Source organism: Lepus europaeus, chromosome 5 (genome assembly GCF_033115175.1).
Source record: "Lepus europaeus isolate LE1 chromosome 5, mLepTim1.pri, whole genome shotgun sequence".
NCBI classification, from domain to species: Eukaryota; Metazoa; Chordata; class Mammalia; order Lagomorpha; family Leporidae; genus Lepus; species Lepus europaeus.
This window is the reverse complement of record NC_084831.1, coordinates 79,859,471-79,878,636: the sequence shown is the minus strand read 5'-3', so window position 1 is coordinate 79,878,636 and position 19,166 is coordinate 79,859,471. Positions and strand designations below refer to the sequence as shown.

Sequence of the window (19,166 nt, the reverse complement as noted above, 5' to 3'; positions counted from 1 at the left end):
GTCTCACACCAGTTTCTGGATCTTCCCCTCCAGACTTGTTTCTTCCTGTGGTCTCACCAAAGTTCATTAATGGCAATTCTGTAAAAGATAAAATCTGATACTCATGAAATGTAGCTGTTACCTCACAAGTGTCTGTCTCTGTCTCTCCCTCTCATACACACTCACACACACACACACATACTTTTTGAGCTCTGGGAAACCAGTGTAAATGTACTTTGACAGACATATCATTGAAGAAAAGTTAAATATAAAATGTATTGCCAGCAATAGACACGTAGTATAGATTTCTCAGCCCCGCCAACCTCAGGCTCAGCCTAAGTGGACTTTGGAAATGGCTGGTACCCTCGGATTCCTTCCTGAAGTACTTAGGGCCCCCAGAGAGGCGAGCGCCCTCTGTTATCTCCTGCTGAGGTGGAATGTGGACTGTCTCAAGCTGCTGCCATGTGTGGATTGCCCTTGCTGCCTTGCCATCCCTCCCTGTCCCTGAGGGGACCCTGCCAAGAGCACAGATGTTTATCCTGAGGGCTTTTCTCCCACTGCAAACTCCAGCCAGTGCCTTGGGATTGGTGTAGAAGAAATCTTTGTGACTCACTTTATACTAACTTAGAACTTTGTCCATAGGAGTTAGATTAGATGACAGTCCTTCTCTCTAGCTCCTTGCTCCAGCACCAACCCCTGCCTCTACTTCCATTCTGTGGCAACATTCTGAAAAGTAGACTCTCAGATATCTAATCCTTGGGTAAGCATATAGCTAAACTAGAGTTTCTATTCATTCTATTCGTATGGAATAGGATAAATGAGAAGCCAGTCCTGGGTGTATATGCGAGGAGTAAGTATATTATCCCTTGCCCCCAAATTCTGCCTGTCCAAGTGTATAATCAGCATGAAATGAGAGCTTTCTGTTGTGCCACCACCGCTCTAGACACCATGGTGAATGCAAGTACTATTTAAAATGGCAATGGGTCTCATTATGTTTAAAAATAGACTGTTGTGAAAACACCTGCCCAAGTCACAAAGCCAAGAAAAGGTATCTTATCTGTAACATCTCAAGTTAATCTTACAGGTAGTTATGCTGCAAAGGTAAGCATACATACTCCCACCAACTAGTTTTTGAGATAGAACATCTTTAAATATTTGCTAACTAAATTATCTGATGCCCAGTTAAGACCTATCTGGAAAAAGAGGTGGAATATAACTCTGTCAAGGCTTTAAGTTATAAAGAAAGCATATTTAGTTTTTGATTCTCTTAATAAAAATTTCAGGTCTCTGAAGAAATAGAGAAAATATCGTCTAGAGAGAGGGCTTTACAAATTAAAATATTAGATCTGGAAACTGAGCTTAGAAAGAAAAATGAAGAACAAAATCAACTTATTTGCAAAATGAACAATGTAAGTATTGGTGTGGCTTACTATAAAAAAATCACATTTAGCCTTCTTACCATGTAGTTTAGTTAAACAGTTCAGTTACAAAGGAAGAAGAATCTAAGGTTATTGCTTTAGTGATAATATTGAAAGTAACATGGGGCTGGCATTGTGGCAGAGTAGGTAAAGTTGCAGTACTGGCATCTCACGTGGGCGCTGCTTTGTGTCCCGGCTGCCCCACTTCCCACCCAGCTGCCTGCTGATGACCTGGGAAAAGCAGTGGAGGGTGGTACAAGTGCTTGAGCCCCTCATGTGGGAGACCTGGAAGAAGCTCCTGGCTCCTGGCTCCCACCTGGCCCAGCCCTGGGCATTGCAGCTATCTGGGAAGTGAACCAGCGGATGGAAGATCTCTCCTTCTTTCTCTGTAATTCTGACTTTCAAATAAATGAATCCTCTTTTATGTAAAAGAAAATTAGCAAATAATATAAAACCCAAAAGGTGCAACTGTCAGGATCATGCTGCAGAAGTGTCTGGCTGCCCCTCTTGGCAGTAAGTCTTGTATTGCCCCCAAGTCTCTTCAGGCGCTTTGTCTGCATGACAGCTGCTTAGTGAAGCTACGGACTTTCTTTGTGGTATGAATTTATAATTTTTTAAAGATAAGCACAGTTTAAGCCATCATTAGGAGTTAGAGTTTTATATCTGTTTTGAATCATGATTATGTTTTTAGGAAGTTAAAATTTGGTGTTAAGTAAATATTCACGCTTGCAATATCTACTCCATATGAAATAGATGCTTTGGGTCCACTTAGCCATGAAATGGGAAAACCAGATTGGCTGTGTCCAATTAGTCTTCTAATGTTTTTTTCCAGAATATTCATGAAATAGACAATTGTTATAAGATACTCTAAAAGCTTACATTTATTGTGATTAAATTGCTTACTAACTATCTACTTAATAATGACATTGAGTTTGATACTTTTTCATGGAGCCAGACTCCATGAAAATGGCTCTTTCATTCCCAAATGTCTAAAATGTTAAAAACCTAAAAGGTTCAAAAGTTAAATAATTTTTGGCATGCAATTATTATTTAGTACTAATGCCATAAAAATTTTATGACAATTTAATCTGAACAAAACAGTCATTTTTAATTTAGTAAGACTTTCCTTTTATTTCTAAAATTTTTTATTCACCATCATTATTTCTGATATTTAAAATGCATGTAATGTTCTTTGTGTGATTGAAGCCTCTGAAAAAGTAAGATGAGATGGGTTTTACTCTAATGTTCCCACTACTGGTCTAAAACTACTAAAGTAAATAGCTTAAAATCATTTTGGGGTCTGCATTGTGGCATAGCAGGTAAAGCCACCACCTGCAACTCTGGCATCCCACATGAGCATTCCTTCGAGTCCCGGATGCTCCACTTCCCATCCAGCTCCCTTCTAATGAGCTTAGGAAGGCAGTAGAAGATTGTCCAGGTTCTTGGAACCCTGCACCCACATAGGAGACCTGGAAGAAGCTCCTGGCTCCTGGCTTTGGCTTGTCCCTGCCCTGGCTGTTACAGCTATTTGGGGAGTGAACCAGAGGACGGAAGACCTGAATCTCTCTCTCTTTTTCTCTCCCTCTCTCTGTAACTCTGCCTTTCAAATAAATAAATCTTAAATGTTTTGTTAAATTTTTGTACCAGTGAGGAATCTAGAATGAAGCCCAGATTTAGACCCAGCTGAGAAATTGGTCCTTGTGTTCTTTGCCTTCCATGGGGTGGGGTGGTTCAATGGACAGGTCAGTCTTTTTTTTTTTTTTTTTTTTAAGATGTATTTATTTGAGTTACAGAGAGGCAGAGAGAGAGAGAGAGAGAGAGAGAGAGAGAGAGTGTCTTTCATCGCTGGTTCACTCTTCAAATGGCCTCAATGGCTGGAGTTGTGTGGATCTGAAGCTAGGAGCCAGACGCTTCTTCCAGGTCTCCCTCTCAGGTGTAGGGGCCCAAGGACTTGGGCCATGTTCCACTGCTTTCCCAGGCCATAACAGAGAGCTGGATCGGAAGTTGAGCAGCCAGGACTTGAACCAGCACCCATATAGGATGCTGGCACTGCAAGTGTTAGCTTTACCCGCTATGCCATAGCATTGCCACCCTCCCTCCAAAAAAAATATTTACCTTAGAAGCACGCTGGAGCCCCATTTGAATGGTGAGTGCCTGGGAAGCCTTCGCTGACTGTACACTGGTGCGATAGGTGCCGCTCATGGCGCCCCGCACACCCGCAGCCTGGATTGGCTCTGAAGTTTTATGTATCATGCTGAAATCTGCTCACATGGTACATTCTGCTCTACAGTGTAAGTGCCTTTGTGTGACAGTGTTTCTCCCCAGATTGTTGGGTAAAACTGCTGCTCCATAAAGCGTCGCGGCATCTGACAGCTCGTTCTAGCACGGGCCTCACCCCACGCCTTTGAGCATGGGGCTTGCTTGGATCTGCAGCATCCAACACCTGGTGAGAAGGGTGTGCATGGGGCGGCTTTCCCAGGTGTCTAGATTTCGGTTGAAAGCTGGATAGTATTTGCAACCTTTCTCTAAACCATTTACAATGAACAGTTCTACTCAAGAATTTATGTGCGACAGAAATTTAAAAAGTCTATTGGGCTTTAATTTTTTTTTTAAAAAGAAAAGCTATCATGTTAAGAGTTATTTTTTAAAGGATTCTAAAGTTAAAATGTTCACATTAACAAAACCAGAATTCTAGTTTTTAAGACAGCAGAGATCGTTCTTATGACATAAAATACCAAATTTTAGGCAGAAAAATTAGTATGAAAATATGTTAAATGTAATGGCAGTTAGTTATGACAGCTTTAAACAAAACTCATTGATTATATGAATCCTGTGAAATATGTAATAGTTGGAGGCTAAACAAATGCATTATAATAAACTTTACTACAATTGGTATCAACCAAGTGTGTGCTTTAATTTCTAATTCTGAAGAACAGTGAACCTTAAGTTAATAATGAACATTTTAGATGTGAGGAGTCCTTATTTAAATCTTGAAGTGAATGGTTACTCATGTATACGCTTGTATTGTGACTTATTTTTTGATATGAATGCTACTAACTGATTATCTGTATTTTTTTATTATTTAGAAAGCTCATCATCAGGAAGTGTGTTTGAAAGAAATACAACATAGCCTTGAGATGTCGGAGAATCAAAATGAGAGTATTAAGAATTATTTACGGTTTCTTAAAACTTCTTATGTAACAATGTTTGGATAAATTATGGAATTTATTTTCTAAGAGCAGTAGGATTTTACTATGCCTCTAAAATGTGAATTGGTAAGAAGGATGTAAATATGTTACCAGTTGTTATATTTTAGGATTTACAGGTAGTAGTATCAGAGTTTTTATGTAGAGATTTTTGAAACATTATTTTTAATTTGAAACTTTAAAACAAGGTAACTTTTAATATGGATAATTTTTTTTCTGGATAATTCTCATGTAGCTCTGGTGTGATTCCTTTTAAAATTATATTGGCTTCTAGAATATTTTTCACACACACATAGAAATCAGAATCATTCTTTGAAAGATTTGTGACTACCATTCTTCTAAATTTATTATAAATTTAGGCCAATTATGAGCCAAATGCATGATTTTAAGTAATGTATATAGTTGTTTTATATTGTGGTGCTGTATAATTGTAATAAAGTAAATATTCTGAATTTTAATGTTTGATAATGCTGTATTTAACATCCAACCTATTATTTATTTCTATTAGGTTTTAAAAATAAAATACTAAGTCATAGGTAGCTATTGCATAGTGAAAATAGGACACTGTGTCTTTATAAAGAAGAAGCATTCAGGCTATCCTGGTTTCTTGTTCATTTTACCTTAGTGATTATCTGGTGTTATTGTTGCAGATTTTCTAAAGCCCCTGACCTGAGTTCACCAAAAGATTAAAGGGGAAAAACTTGTTCCAGCTGCTGCATGGCCAGCTCACATGGGATGATCAAAATAAGCACTCTCAACACCAAGAAGCTTTAGAGATCTTTATTTTTGGGATGAAGTAGAAGAGGGATCCACAACTTGTTCCCTGTAGTCTCCTACCCTGTGGGAGCCAGCCCCTGATATTTTTTTTTCTTAAAATAGCAAAGACTCACATAGAATGTTACAAACCAGCCATATTTTTTGCCCCTCAATTGCTAATGAGATCAGTGTTACCTTTTTACATTTTTATTTGTAAAATTTTTTTAAAATATTTCTGTATTTGAAAGGCAGAGTTTCAGAGAAATCTGGGGAGAGAGAGAGAGCAAGATATCTTCATCTGCTGGTTCACTACCTAAATGGCCACTACAGCCTGGGGCTGGACCAGCTCAAAGCCAGGAACTGGGAACTCTTTCGAGGTCTCCCATGTCTTCTGCTGCTTTTCCTGGTGCGTTAGCAGGGAGCTGGATCAGAAGTGGAGCAGCTGGGTCTTCAACCTGCACTCATATGGAATGCTGAGATTGCAGGTGGCAGCTTAGCCTGCTTTGCTACAGTGCTGGTCCCTACCTACCACCACCCCTGCCCTTTTTAAAATCATCATACTTATGGTACTAAAAACATACTTAACCCTGGAGGCCTTTCTTCATTCTCCTAAGGCAAAAGGAGCCTTAAGAAATGCCCACATGAAAGGAAACGAAGGCCCTTGAGTGTTGCTCCCTCGACTGCACTCCTGAAGGGCAGAGCTGTAACTTATTCAGGTTTGTATCCCAGCCCCTACACAATGGCAAGTACTCAGTGTGTGGAAGGGTGGATGGATGATGAATGAGGTAGGTATTCACTGTCCTGTTTCAGATAGGAAAACTGTAAGCTAGAGGGATCAACTGCCATTGCTGCAGTATAGAACTCAAGTTCACAGTTGGCATTTGTCCTCAGAAGTCTTTTTTTTTTTTTTTTTTTTTTTTTTTTTTTTGACAGACAGAGTGGATAGAGAGAGACAGAGAGAAAGGTCTTCCTTTTTGCTGTTGGTTCACCCTCCAATGGCTGCTGTGGCCGGCGCATCTTGCTGATCCGAAGCCAGGAGCTAGGTGCTTCTCCTGATCTTCCATGTGGGTGCAGGGCTCAAGGACCTGGGCCATCCTCCACTGCCTTCCCGGGCCATAGCAGAGAGCTGGCCTGGAAGAGGGGCAACCGGGATAGAATCCAGTGCCCCAACCGGGACTAGAACCAGGTGTGCCGGCGCCACAAGGTGGAGGATTAGCCTGTTAAGCCATGGCGCCGGCCCAGAAGTCTTCTGACTCCAAAACTAAAGTTCTGTCTTCCTGCTGTGGCCGAAGCAGTAGCAGCAGCCAGCAGCAGCACTGCTATTATTTATTAAACATTTGTGATGTGCCAGATGTGTATTGACTTACTTGCTTTTTGGGACACTAGGACACAGAAAGGTTACATCACTTACTCAAGATCACATAGTGATTAAGCAGCTGTCATCCAGAATCTCTGCTCTTAACTGTTTGCATTTGTTTCATAAATAAGGACAATAGTTTCTTTTAACAGTAATGCATGTACACATCCCTAAATCTCTTTTTCATACTATGGTGCTCATAAAAGTGATTTGCAGTTACGATATTAGAAAGTGGCATCTGCAGTGTTTTAGAGGGACTGTGGGAGAAAGAGACCACCACAAAACGCCTAAGGTTGGTGATCACTACTGGTGACACACTGTGATGAGGGACATTTGTCAGATCCTGGAAGAACTTTAATAGTCTCTGTGCTGAATGTGTCCAAGTGCACCATGGAGAGCACGTTGGTCGCCCCTGGTTGAACAAACTCAGGGTGAGGCCCCTGAGTCAGCGCCCTGGTGACCTGGAGCAGTGTCTCTGCTTCCAGTTTTCCACCATCCCTGTTTCAACAAGGTGCTAAAAGGTTTGCAGGATTTTCCCTTATTCTTGATATTCAGGGTCTCAAGCTCTTCTTAAGCTCTAAAAGTTTCCTTCCACTGCCTATGTTATTACGTCTCCACATGTTCTTTCCTTCTTCCTGTTTGGTCTCTTGGATCTGATCTCCCTGTGACTTAGCCCCCGCTTTGGGGTGTCTGTCACTGCATGTCTTGTAAGGTATTTCTTTCCTCTTGATTTTTGACCACTGGTGTGGTTTCAAGAGCAGCCATTCTCTTTTTCTGTTGAATGTTGACTTTCAACTAAGAAATCTTTTTTAAGTTCTGCAATTCCATTATATTTTCATTAAAATTCTCTTGTGTGTGTTCCATTGGTTCTACTTCAGGAGGCATCTCTTATTTCTGTTCTGCTGGACATCTTTCTTTCCAAGTGCCATAAGGGAGGTTTAATTTTCCCTTGCCTGCTCATGGCTGTGGTTTCCTCAACACCTGCCAGCGGCCTGTCATGCGCATCTGCCGGGCAGCAGCAAACCAAGTGGTGAAAGATGCAGTGGCTTCAGTTCTTGTGGGCCCACGAGACATGTTACCATCTGTTGAGTTTCTATGAGAAATTTTCTGCTCCCAGACCTTCTTAGTCATAAGCAGCACTTTTTCCCCAACTACAAATATTAGAATCACATTGCTAGAGAACCCTCTTCAAGGCTTTCTGGGGTCAGCAGATCTTCTGCAGTAGTCTGGATGTGAAGCCCTTTCTGGAGGTGAGCCACAAGGAGGGTCTGTAGTCGGGAAAGTGTGGAATAAACAGAATTTTATCTGCTTAAAGAATGCATCTGATCTACATCTTCCAACTAGTGAGTCATACATCACATGAAGTTCAGAGTGACTCATTTTTGTAATTAACAAGTTTGTGTATGTGAGTTCACAAATATTAGTGTGTGTTTGGAGAAAGGTATAGAATCCTACATGCATTTGGCAAGGGTAGAGAAAATAGTGTTAATGTTTCCTATATGTGCTTTTGCTTCAATTATTCTAGTGAGATTTTATTTAGATTTTTTTCTAATCAGATAAATAAAAAATCTAAAAGAGGACTGTTATCAATAAATGTTAGGGAGTAGCAGAGTGAGACAGGTAAGAAAGGATGGCCAGAGAACGAAGTACTAGAGTATTATTTTTAGGGGTGCTATACATTTGGATAAAGAAACAGTCAAGAGAAGCGTGCTAGACGTAAAGATGAAGACTGCTGGAACCCATTATATACAATGTATGAGGGCTCCCTTTACTCCACATCCTTGTCAGCTGTCACCTTTTATCTGCTAATAGCTATTGCACAGTGATGAGTGACACCGAGCATGTCTTCATGTTCTTGTCGGCCACTTGTATGTCTTTGGAAAACTGTCCTTCAGATCTGCTGTGCACTTTTTAATTGGATTCTTTGTTCCTGTGCCATTGAGTTGGGTTCCTTTTATATTCTGGTTATTAACGCCTTGCCAGATGTATAATTTGCAAATATTTTTTTCCTATTCTGAGGATTTTCTCCTCAATTTGTTGAATGTTTCCTTCGTTGTGCAGAAGACTTAACTTTCATTAAATCCCCTTTTTTTTCTTTTTTAAAATTTATTTTAGAGGGAGACAAGTAGTGAGGGAGAGGGTAAGAGGGATGAAGGGAGGGAAAGAGGGGGAGAGAGAGGTCCCATCCCCTGCTTCACTCCCAAATGCCAGCAATGGCTGGGACTAGGAGGTGAAGCTAGGGCTTCCATGTGGATGGCAGGAGCCCAGTCACTTGAGCCATCACTGCTGCCTCCTAGGATCTGCATTAGCAGAAAGCTGGAGTTACGAACCAGAGTCAGGTGTTGAACACAAATACAACGTGAGGTGTATGTACAAGATGTCTTAACCTCTAAGCTAAACAGCCAGCCCTATTTTTGCTATTGTTTCCTATGTTTTTGGAATTTTACCCACAAAATCCTGTTTTGTTCCAATGTCCTGAAACATTTTTTTTTCTGTTTTTTTTTTCTAGTGTTTTCATAGCTCTAGGTTTTACATTTAGATCTTTCATAAATTTTGAGTTGATTGTCATATATAGAGAAAGAAGATCTGTTTTCATTCTTCCACATACAGAAATGCAATGTTCCCTTCCCTATTTATTAAAAAGCCTCTCCTTTCTCCACTTAGTCACCTTTGTTAGAGATCTTTTGGCTGTAAGTGTGTGAGTTTACTTCTAATCTCTGTTCAATGAGTTTTCTATCTTCTGATATTTTCTTTTTACTTGTTAGTGTCTGTAAGTTGGAAGAAGACCTTTTAGTATATCTTATAGGACCAGTCTGGTGGTGATAAATTCAGTTCTTGTTTGGGAATGTCTTGATTTCATCTTCATATCTAAGCTTTGTTGGGTAGAGATTTCTTGATAAGCAGTGGAAGTCTTATCCCCCTTTCTTCTGGCCTGTAAGTTTTCTACAGTGAGTCTGCACTCAGGCATCTATTTGAATATACTTTCTACCCATTTGGCCTCCTCAAGTCCCCCTTGAACCCAAGTAAATTGGATATTTGCTCTTTCAATGCTATCCCAAAGTTACCTTCAATTTTCCTCATTCTTTATTCTTTCTTCTTTTTTCCTCCTCTGACTCTATTTTCAAATAGCTTGTTTTTGAGCTAATTCCTTCTTCTGCTTGATCTATTCTGCCATGGATGCTTTCTATTGTATTTTTAATTTCACTTGGCGTACTTTTCAATTCAGGATTTATGTTTGATTTTTTTATAAAGATTTATTTATTTATTTGAAAGGCAGAATTACAGAGAAGTATAGGCAGAGGCAAAGAGAGAGAGAGAGAGAGAGAGAGAGAGAGAGAGAGAGAGAGAGAGAAGTCTTCCATTCACTGGTTCACTCCCCAAATGGCCACAATGGCCAGAGCTGAGCTGATCCAAAGCCAGGAGCCTGGAGTTTCTTCTGGGTCTTCTATGTGGGTGCAGGGGCCCAAGGACTTGGGCCATCTTCTGCTGCCTTCCCAGGCACATTACCAGGGATCTGGATCAGAAGTGGAGCAGCTGGGACTCAAACCAGAGCCCATATGGGATGCCAGCATTACAGGCGGTAGCTTTACTAGGTATGCCACAGTGCAGGCCCCTTATGTTTGATTTTTAAAATTTTATTTTACTGATTTGAAAGACGTACACACAGAAGGTGAGATATCTTCCATCTGGTAACCAAATACCCACAATGGTCAGGTCAGGGTTAGGCCTAAGCCAGGAGCCCAGAACTCGGTCCAGATTTCCCATATCATTGGCAAGGACCCAAGTATTCTAGCCATTGTCTTGCCCCCAGAGTCCACATTAACAGGAAGCTGGAATGGGAAGCAGAGTGAGGACTAAAACCCAGACACTCCAATATGGCATGTGCTTGTCCCACATGGCATCTTAACTACTGTGTCAGCCACCTCTGATTTTTAAAAAATTTGATCCTATCTCTCTTAAGCCTCTCTGTTAAAGCATTGTTTCTCTGTTTTTTCCTTAATCATTTTGTTTACTTAAATAACTTAAATTCTTCATCCCAAATTTACATATGTCAGTTTCTGTCTGGTCAGGTTCTGATATTTTATTTTATTTATTACATAAGGTCAGGTTTCCCTGCAAGTTCTTGATATCTGTTGGTGTATGAAATCATCTGTGAATTGAAAGTTGAATTTTTTTTCTAGTCTTCATTTGTGTATGCCTGCCTTCCAGAAATTCTAAGCAGTCTGCTTACTTTTTTCTGAACCTGTGAACACTCTATTTCAGCACTAGGTGGCGCCTAAGTGTTACATGACTGCTGTTAGTGTGTTACTGTTTCAGCACTAGGGGGCACTCCTATACCATGATCATCCCATATCTACAGTTGGCATCTTGTTCAGAATGTACTGCTAGAGGCTCCATCTGTAAGCACTGGCCTGGAGATAGAGGCCTTTGGGCTTTGGTGCTGAGTCCCACCATGGCAGGCCCAGTATTGAGCTTTAAGGCAAAGTCCTGCACTGACTCAGCGGCTAGAGGTTAGGGGAGGGGCAGTGGAGGAGTTCCTTTACTGATGGGTTTAGAAGCTTGATTTGTAGTCACTGGCCCCCGGGGGCAAGAGCCGTGGGACCCTGCCCAGCTGTGGGTTTCACAGTGCAGGACCTGGTACTAGGTTTCAAGTCTGAGATCTATAGTTAAATTTTTCTCCCCCATGTGAGAGGCATGCAGAAGCATTACTCTAAGCTGGTGAAAAGAGGTGGGTTTTTCATAAATAGCTGTTCGAATTGGTGTTTCTATGGGTAGATGATCACTGGCACACTGTCTTGCTCAGCCTCCAAGGAAATCTTGAATGTCCCTTGAACGTAACTCTATCTAAAACTTCATTCCCCCTCGCCGCTATTTCCAGAAGATTTGTTTTTACTTCTACACAGAAACACAGGTAGTTACTTCAAAACTTCGTACATTGGCATTTCCAGACTAGAGGTATAACTTGGTTTTATGATTTGAGTTTGCTTTATTTGAAGAGTTTTATTTTCAACTTTCTTTATGGCTCATGTGGCAGTTGAGGAATTTCAGAAAGTAAAAATTTTAATTGTAATTGAGCTGACTCATTTGAAATACTAAGCACAACACTTGGTATTATAGTAGGCATTCAAAAATTTCTATAATGGGGCTGGCGCTGTGGTGCAGCAGGTTAAAGCCCTGGTCTGCAGCACCGGCATCCCATATAGGTGCCAGTTCAAGTCCTGGCTGCTCCACTTCTGATCCAACTCTCTGCTATGGCCTGGGAAGGCAGTAGAAGATGGCCCAAGCACTTGGGGCCCTGCACCCATGTGGGAGACCCGGAAGAAGCTCCTGGCTCCTGGCTTCAGATCAGCTCAGTTCTGGCCATTGAAGCCATTTGAGGAGTGAATCCGCGGATGGAAGACCTCTTTCTTTCTCTGGCTCTACCTCTCTCTATAACTCTGTCTTTCAGATAAATAAAATAAATCCTTTTTTAAAAAAAGATAAACTTCAAAAATTTCTTTCTTTTTTCCTGCCTGACAAAGAGATTTTATAAATTAATAAAATATGAATTCCATTATATAAAATGGTCAAAGGATAAGGACAAACAATTCACAAGTACCAATGGCCAATAACTGTGTTTATAAGATGTTCAGATTTATTAGTAAACCAATATAAAAAAAATAATCTTTTATTTTTTTCTCTATAATAATTTTAAAGAAGTAGTTACTAGTGTTGAAAAAGGTAAAGATTCTCATATAACCAATGGAGTTTATTTTTCCATTATGTGAATATGCCATAATATATTAACCGTTAGTCTACTGTTGGATAATTGAGTTGTTTCCAAAGATAACTGGGAAAAAATCCGCAAATATTTGGAAATTAGGAAGATAACCCAACTCACAGAATTTTAAAATATACTTATTTATAACTCATGAATTAAATCTTAAAATAAATCTAAAAATATTTTGTACTGTAGTACATTAAAACGTGTGAGAAGGCAGGTGGCATCTCTAAAAAGAAATTTACAGTTCTGCCTACAATGTTACTGACAGTCCTTGGCCATCCCCTCAACAGTGGTGGTTACTTGGAAGCTGAGCCGAGTGAAGAGCTTTTTTCAGCCTAGAGCCAACAAGGTCTGTAGCTCTGACCCAGGAGTCCTTCAGCCCCAGGGTAGTTCTATTTCCAGTGACCCAGCTCTTGGCTGGCAGAGCTGCCAGGGCTCTCCAAAAGCTGACTTCTCCATCTGAAGCCTTGGCTTCCCACATGGAAAACCAATGCCATTTGCAGTGGACTGGCCTATTGGGTCTGCTTGATGGCAGATCACTGTGTAAAGTAGCCATTAATTGGCCTGCCACCTGTCTTACATTGCTACCATTGCCTAGGTTGCTCCTCTTTCCTCCTGGTCTCTGGTAAAGGAGACCACGGAGGAAGACTTAAGAGGAAGCAAGTCAAGGGGGGGTGCTCAGTTCCATTCCTACTCTTTGGTGGCCTGAGATAATTTTTTTTTTTTTTTTTGACAGAGTGGATAGTGAGAGAGAGACAGAGACAGAGAGAAAGGTCTTCCTTTTTGCCATTGGTTCACCCTCCAATGGCAGCTGCGGACGGCGCATCTCGCTGATCTGAAGCCAGGAGCCAGGTGCTTCTCCTGATCTCCCTTGCGGGTGCAGGGCCCAAGCACTTGGGCCATCCTCCACTGCCTTCCTGGGCCATAGCAGAGAGCCGGCCTGGCTCTCTGGAAGAGGGGCAACCGGGATAGAATCCAGCGCCCCAACCGGGACTAGAACCTGGTGTGCCGGCGCCGCAAGGCGGAGGATTAGCCTGTTAAGCCAGGGTGCCGGCCGGTGGCCTGAGATAAAAATCTACAGTTACAGGCATGTTCTGATGGTTTTTCTGTGAGGTAGACAATGCCCATGAGGAAAGCTGTGTCCTCACTTTAACATCAAACATGATGACCACCTTATCTATAAATAATTAGAACTTAAGGAGAGACAGATAATACAATCGATTACTTACTTCAACAGAATGCAAAATCTGTGTCTTTTTGGTCATCCCAGAAAATAAAAAATAAAACCTTAAATGTAAGAGTTAGCACCTGGAATCATCCCATAACTTGGAACAATTTTAACGGAGTCAGAACTAGGGAAGAGAAAATAGTTTACTGGAGCTGGCTAGCTTTCTTTTAGAGATGCCATCTGCCTTCTTTTCAGGCCAGCTCTCCCAGGCCAGCTAGTAATGGAAGTCAACAGGGTGCCTTCCCTAAGGAGGTTCACACTTCTCTTATGATATCTCTTCCAGTACCCCATTTGAGGAGATAGGGCTGGACCTCAGATACACCTGGCCACGCCTTAGCCCACTTGATTGCTATCAAGTCCCTCCTGTCAGTTTCTATTTGCCTCTCAATGGGAAGACTTCCTCAAGGTTTAGAAAGCTCCTTTCTTGGATCTTTAGACCCTGGGGGTTTAATCTACTTATTGAATTTGTTTTCTCCATACTTGAAAGAGTTAAATTCTAGATGGTCATGCACATGAAATCTTGGATAGAAGCAATTTCTGCAAGTTCGCACTGCGTTCCCCACCTGCTGCTGGAATCTCGACTTGACTGCTACTCTGCCCTACTCAGCTTGAAGACAGAGTGGTCATTGTCCCATACCCCCTAACAGAAGTTAGGGTCTGTTCTTCTTGGGGAGAGGGATGTGAAGAGTCAGACGGGTTAGTGGGCAGTCAGGGTGGTTCCAGTGGAGGTTTAGGGTGTGAAATTATTGCTTTTCCCAGAGGTTGTCTTTAGCAAGATCAAAAGGGCCTGCCAGGCCGGCACCGTGGCTCAACAGGCTAATCCTCCGCCTAGTGGCACCGGCACACTGGGTTCTAGTCCTGGTTGGGGCGCCGGATTCTGTCCCGGCTGCTCCTCTTCCAGGCCAGCTCTCTGCTATGGCCCGGGAGTGCAGTGGAGGATGGCCCAAGTGCTTGGGCCCTGCACCCCATGGGAGACCAGGAGAAGCACCTGGCTCCTGCCTTCGGATCAGCGCGGTGCGCCAGCTGCAGCAAGCTGGCCGCAGCGGCCATTGGAGGGTGAGCCAACGGCAAAAGGAAGACCTTTCTCTCTGTCTCTCTTTCTCACTGTCCACTCTGCCTGTCAAAAAAAAAAAAAAAAAAAAAAGTGCCTGCCTGCCCACTCTTTGGAAGCTTCCAGTCTTATAACAAGGGACTGGCAATTCTTTCTGAGTTCCCAGTTTACTGTATAGCAAATTAGGTATGCCACCTTTCTTATAGATCTTTTATTTTATCATGAGCAATCCAGACAGGATAAAAGATTGCAAATCAGGTCTTTTGATGGGTTTTTCCCTCCTTTGTAACCAAATGTCAAGTTTTTTTCTCCCCCAAAATTGTGCTTAAAAACCCCAGTACCACCAGCCCTTTTGGGTTTTGCCTATTGTGGAACCCACCTCCATGCAACTCTGGCTGGAGGTCTCTTACTCTAATAAATCTTGCTTTTAAATATTAAAAAAAAAAAAAACAGACAAAAAACTGTTAGATACAGTTAGCCAGTAGAGGAAACTTTATATAAATATATAAGTATATAAAAAGGACAAAGACTGGCACTGGGGTGCAGAAGGTTAAGCTGATGCATATAATGCTGCTATCTCACAAGTGTTGGTTTGAGTCCAGCTGTTCCACTTCCGATCCAATTTTCTGATAATGTACCTGGAAAAGCAGTGGAAGATGGCCCAAGTGCTTGGACTCCTGCACCCATGAGGGAGACCTGGAGGAAGCCCTTGGCTTTTGGCTCTTCGCTCCTGGTTTCAGCCTGGCCCAGGCCTGGCCATTGCAACCATTTGGGAATGAGCTAGCAGATGGAAAATTCTCTCTCTCTTTCTCCCTCTCTTTCTCTCTCTCTCCTTGTTTCTCCCATGCCGTCCCTTCCTCTCTATAACTCTGTCTTTCAAATAAATAAATAAATATTTAATAAAAAAAAGTCAGGAACTAGAAAGAACACAGAAACTCCTAAAAGCAGCAGCAGGAGAAACAAAGTACACAGGTGCAGCGGCCCCTATCCCGGCACCCTGACTGTCAGACATCATCCTGCTGATAAAAGGGTTCTTCATCTACTGAGGAGACGGAAGAAACAGCTCAGTAAAGAAGTGATGAAAACTGCAAATGACACACAGAACTTCCAAAATCCAGCAAAGGGAGGGAGGGAGGGAGGGAGGGAGAGAGACAGAGAAAGACGGGGCCGGGGAGAGATGCTACTGCCACTGCTCCCTGCTGCCACTGCTACTACTATCCTGGCTATCTTGCCAGGGGATACCATATTTCCACTTACAGAGATCTACAAATATCACGGACTCTGAAGGCCAGTAGAGAGACAGGAACAAAGCACATCAACCACGGCAGCCACATGCCACTACTTCCTCACCTCCTCTCTTGGAGACACTGTATTACCAACAGTAGATTCATCAGAACATAACCTGTGAAATCTAGGGTGGAGCCTACCAGTATCCACACCTTCCAGTGTGAAATCCTCAGGGTAACCTCTATCCACCCCCTGGAACTGTGGCAAGTTCTCCTTAACATATTTCAGTGCTGGGACTTGGGCTCTTGATGGTATAAGCCCGTACATTTGTCATGCCACACACAGGACCTGGAGAAAGTTGTATCCACATTATACATCTGAGAGTCACAGCTAATGGTGCCACAAGCTCCTGCATGAACTATGATTGGTAAAACATGATGTCAGCTCCTTTTGTTTCTCATAGCACTAAAAAGGTGGTTACAGGCACCAAAAACTCTATTGTGATTGACACCCAACTCTCCAGGGGCTAAACATAAATGTCTGTGGAAGGTCACATCTATTTCACAGTCAAACCAGTACCTCTACAAACTACTGCAGACTAGACAATTGTGGCTATCATAGACACTGCTGAAACAGATTATCACTAACAAATCACATATTGCATTTCTGGGCAAGCCTAGAACCAAAGCCAAATAAACAACCCAAGTGTCAGTCCATATTCCATCTAAGCATAAGAGCCTTTTCCAATGAAACTTTCATAATATAAGGAACAATTAGGCTAGATGTACAGACGTCAATGTAGAAATACAAGAAACATGAAGAAGGATGGAAGCATGACACCTCCAAAAGACCATAATAGTTCTCAAGATATAGAGCTTGTCAAAAGGAATTCTATGAAATACCTATTAAAAAATTTTAAATAAATAACATAATTTTAGTTTGATCCTATGAAAACTCAGATACAACAGAATACAGATAGTTTAAAGAAGTGAGGAAAACAATAGATGATATGAATGAGAAATTTAATAACGAGAAATCATTAAAAAGAATAAAATTTTGGGGCCGGCACTGTGGCTCACTTGGCTAATCCTCTGCCTGTGGTGCTGGCATCCCATATGGGCGCTGGTTCTAGTCCCAGTTGCTCCTCTTCCAGTCCAGCTCTCTGCTGTGACCCGGGAAGGCAGTGGAGGATGGCCCAGGTGCTTGGGCCCCTTCACTTGCATGGGAGACCAGGAAGAAGCCCCTGGCTCCTGGCTTCAGATTGGTGTAGCTCCGGCCATAGTGACCATGTTGGAGGTGAACCAATGGAAGGAAGACCTTTCTCTCTCTCTATCACTGTCTAACTCTATCTGTCAAATAAATAAAAATAAAAATAAACAAATTTTGGAGCTGAAAATATCAAAAGACTTTTGAAATACCCCAGTCAGGAAAAGATAAATCTAAAAAAATATAAATGAACAAGCCTGTGTGTCATATGGGATACCATTAAGCAAATAATTATTTGTATTATAGAAATACTTGAGGTTGAATAAAATGAAAATGGCATTGAGAAACTATTGAATAAAATAATAGTGGAAAATTTCTCAAGTTTTAAAAGAGATATGGACATCCAAATACAAGAAACTAAGAGGATCCCAACCAGACTCAACCAAAAAAGATCTTTTCCAAGGCATATAATAGCTGAATTTTCGAAAGTTAAAAAAAAGGATAGAAGAGAATTGGATGATACATTCAAGGTTTTGAAAGAAGAAAATCCTTCCAACCATGAGTGTTAAAAACAGTGAAGCTATCCTTTAGAAGTGTAGGAGAAATAGAATATTCCTCAGACAAGCAAAACTGAAGGAATTCATTGCCACCAGACTAGCATTACATGAAATCCTGCAAGGAGTCCTACATTAAAAGTAAACAGGAAAACACATGCTAGTAACAAAAACACCAATAGAGCAGATATAATCTGTAACCGCTCAACAAAATGACAGGAATTAGTTCTCTCTCTCTCTCTCTCTCTTTTTTAAAGATTTATTTATTTGATGAATCATTGAACACACAAAAAATGGAAAGCTATTCCTTGCTCATGGATTGGAAGAATCAATATTGTGAGAACGCTTATTCTACCTAAAGCAATGTATAGATTCAATGCAATCCCTAGCAATATACAAATGTCATTCTTTATAGAATTAGAAAAAAACACTTTTAAAATTTATATGGAATCACAAAGAAATCCAGAATAGCCAAAGTGATACTGACTTTAAAAAAAAAATCAAGCTGGAGGTATCACAATACCTGATTTCAAAGCATGCTAGATGGCCCACACAAAGCAGATGGGTGGCAATGTGCCGCGCAAGCAGCTGGCCACCAAGGCGGCCTGCAAGAGCGCGCCGGCCACAGGCGGCGTCAAGAAGCTGCACTGCTATGGGCCAGGCACTGTGGCGCTGCACGAGATCTGGAGTTACCAGAAGTCCACCGAGCTGCTGATCCACAAGCTGCCATTCCAGCGGCTGGTGCGCGAGATCGCGCAGGACTTAAGACAGACCTGCGCTTCCAGAGCTCGGCCGTCATGACTCTGCAGGAGGCAAGTGAGGCCTACCTGATGGGGCTGTTCGAGGACATGAACCTGTGTGCCATCCAAGCCAAGCCCGTCACCATCATGCCCAAGGACATCCAGCTGGCCCGCCGCATCCGCAGCGAGTGGGCTTAGGCAGTGTGCCCTCGTCTCCGGTTTCCATCCTCAGCCCAAAGGCTCTTTTCAGAGCCATTTAAAAAAAAATCATGCTAGAAAGCTGTAGTAATTAAAACAGCATGAATATGGAGACACAGGAGACCCCAAATAGCTAAAGCAATCTTGTACAACAAAAACAAAGCTGGAGGCATCACAATACCAGATTTCAGGACATATTACAGGGCAGTAGTTATCAAAACAGCATGGTACTGGTAGAGAAACAGATGGATAGACCAATGGAACAGAATAGAAACACCAGAAATCAATCCAAACATCTACAGCCAACTTATATTTGATCAAAGATCCAAAACTAATCCCTGGAGTAATGACAGTCTATTCAATAAATGGTGCTGGGAAAATTGGATTTCCATGTGCAGAAGCATGAAGCAAGACCCCTACCTTTCACCTTACACAAAAATTCACTCAACATGGATTAAAGACTTAAATCTACAACCCAACAC

General features: G+C 41.8%; 1 protein-coding gene and 1 pseudogene across 6 annotated transcripts in view; both read left to right on the top strand.

The window, feature by feature from the left end:
* The window catches only part of ODF2L (outer dense fiber of sperm tails 2 like), a 50,174-nt gene extending 45,201 nt beyond the window's left edge, over positions 1-4,973 (top strand). For 2 of the 6 annotated variants that reach the window (XM_062191656.1, XM_062191661.1), the window contains 2 exons: positions 1,263-1,388; positions 4,484-4,970. In XM_062191656.1, coding sequence (XP_062047640.1) covers positions 1,263-1,388; positions 4,484-4,612 — 255 coding nt within the window. In that variant the 3' untranslated portion in view covers positions 4,613-4,970. Of the gene's footprint in view, positions 1-1,262; positions 1,389-4,483 lie in introns of all 6 variants that reach the window. The other 4 variants (XM_062191657.1, XM_062191659.1, XM_062191660.1 and 1 more) reach the window with 3 other exon arrangements.
* Positions 4,974-18,289: 13,316 nt separating this feature from the next.
* LOC133759132 (uncharacterized) lies at positions 18,290-18,684 on the top strand (annotated as a pseudogene).
* Positions 18,685-19,166: the final 482 nt, after the last annotated feature.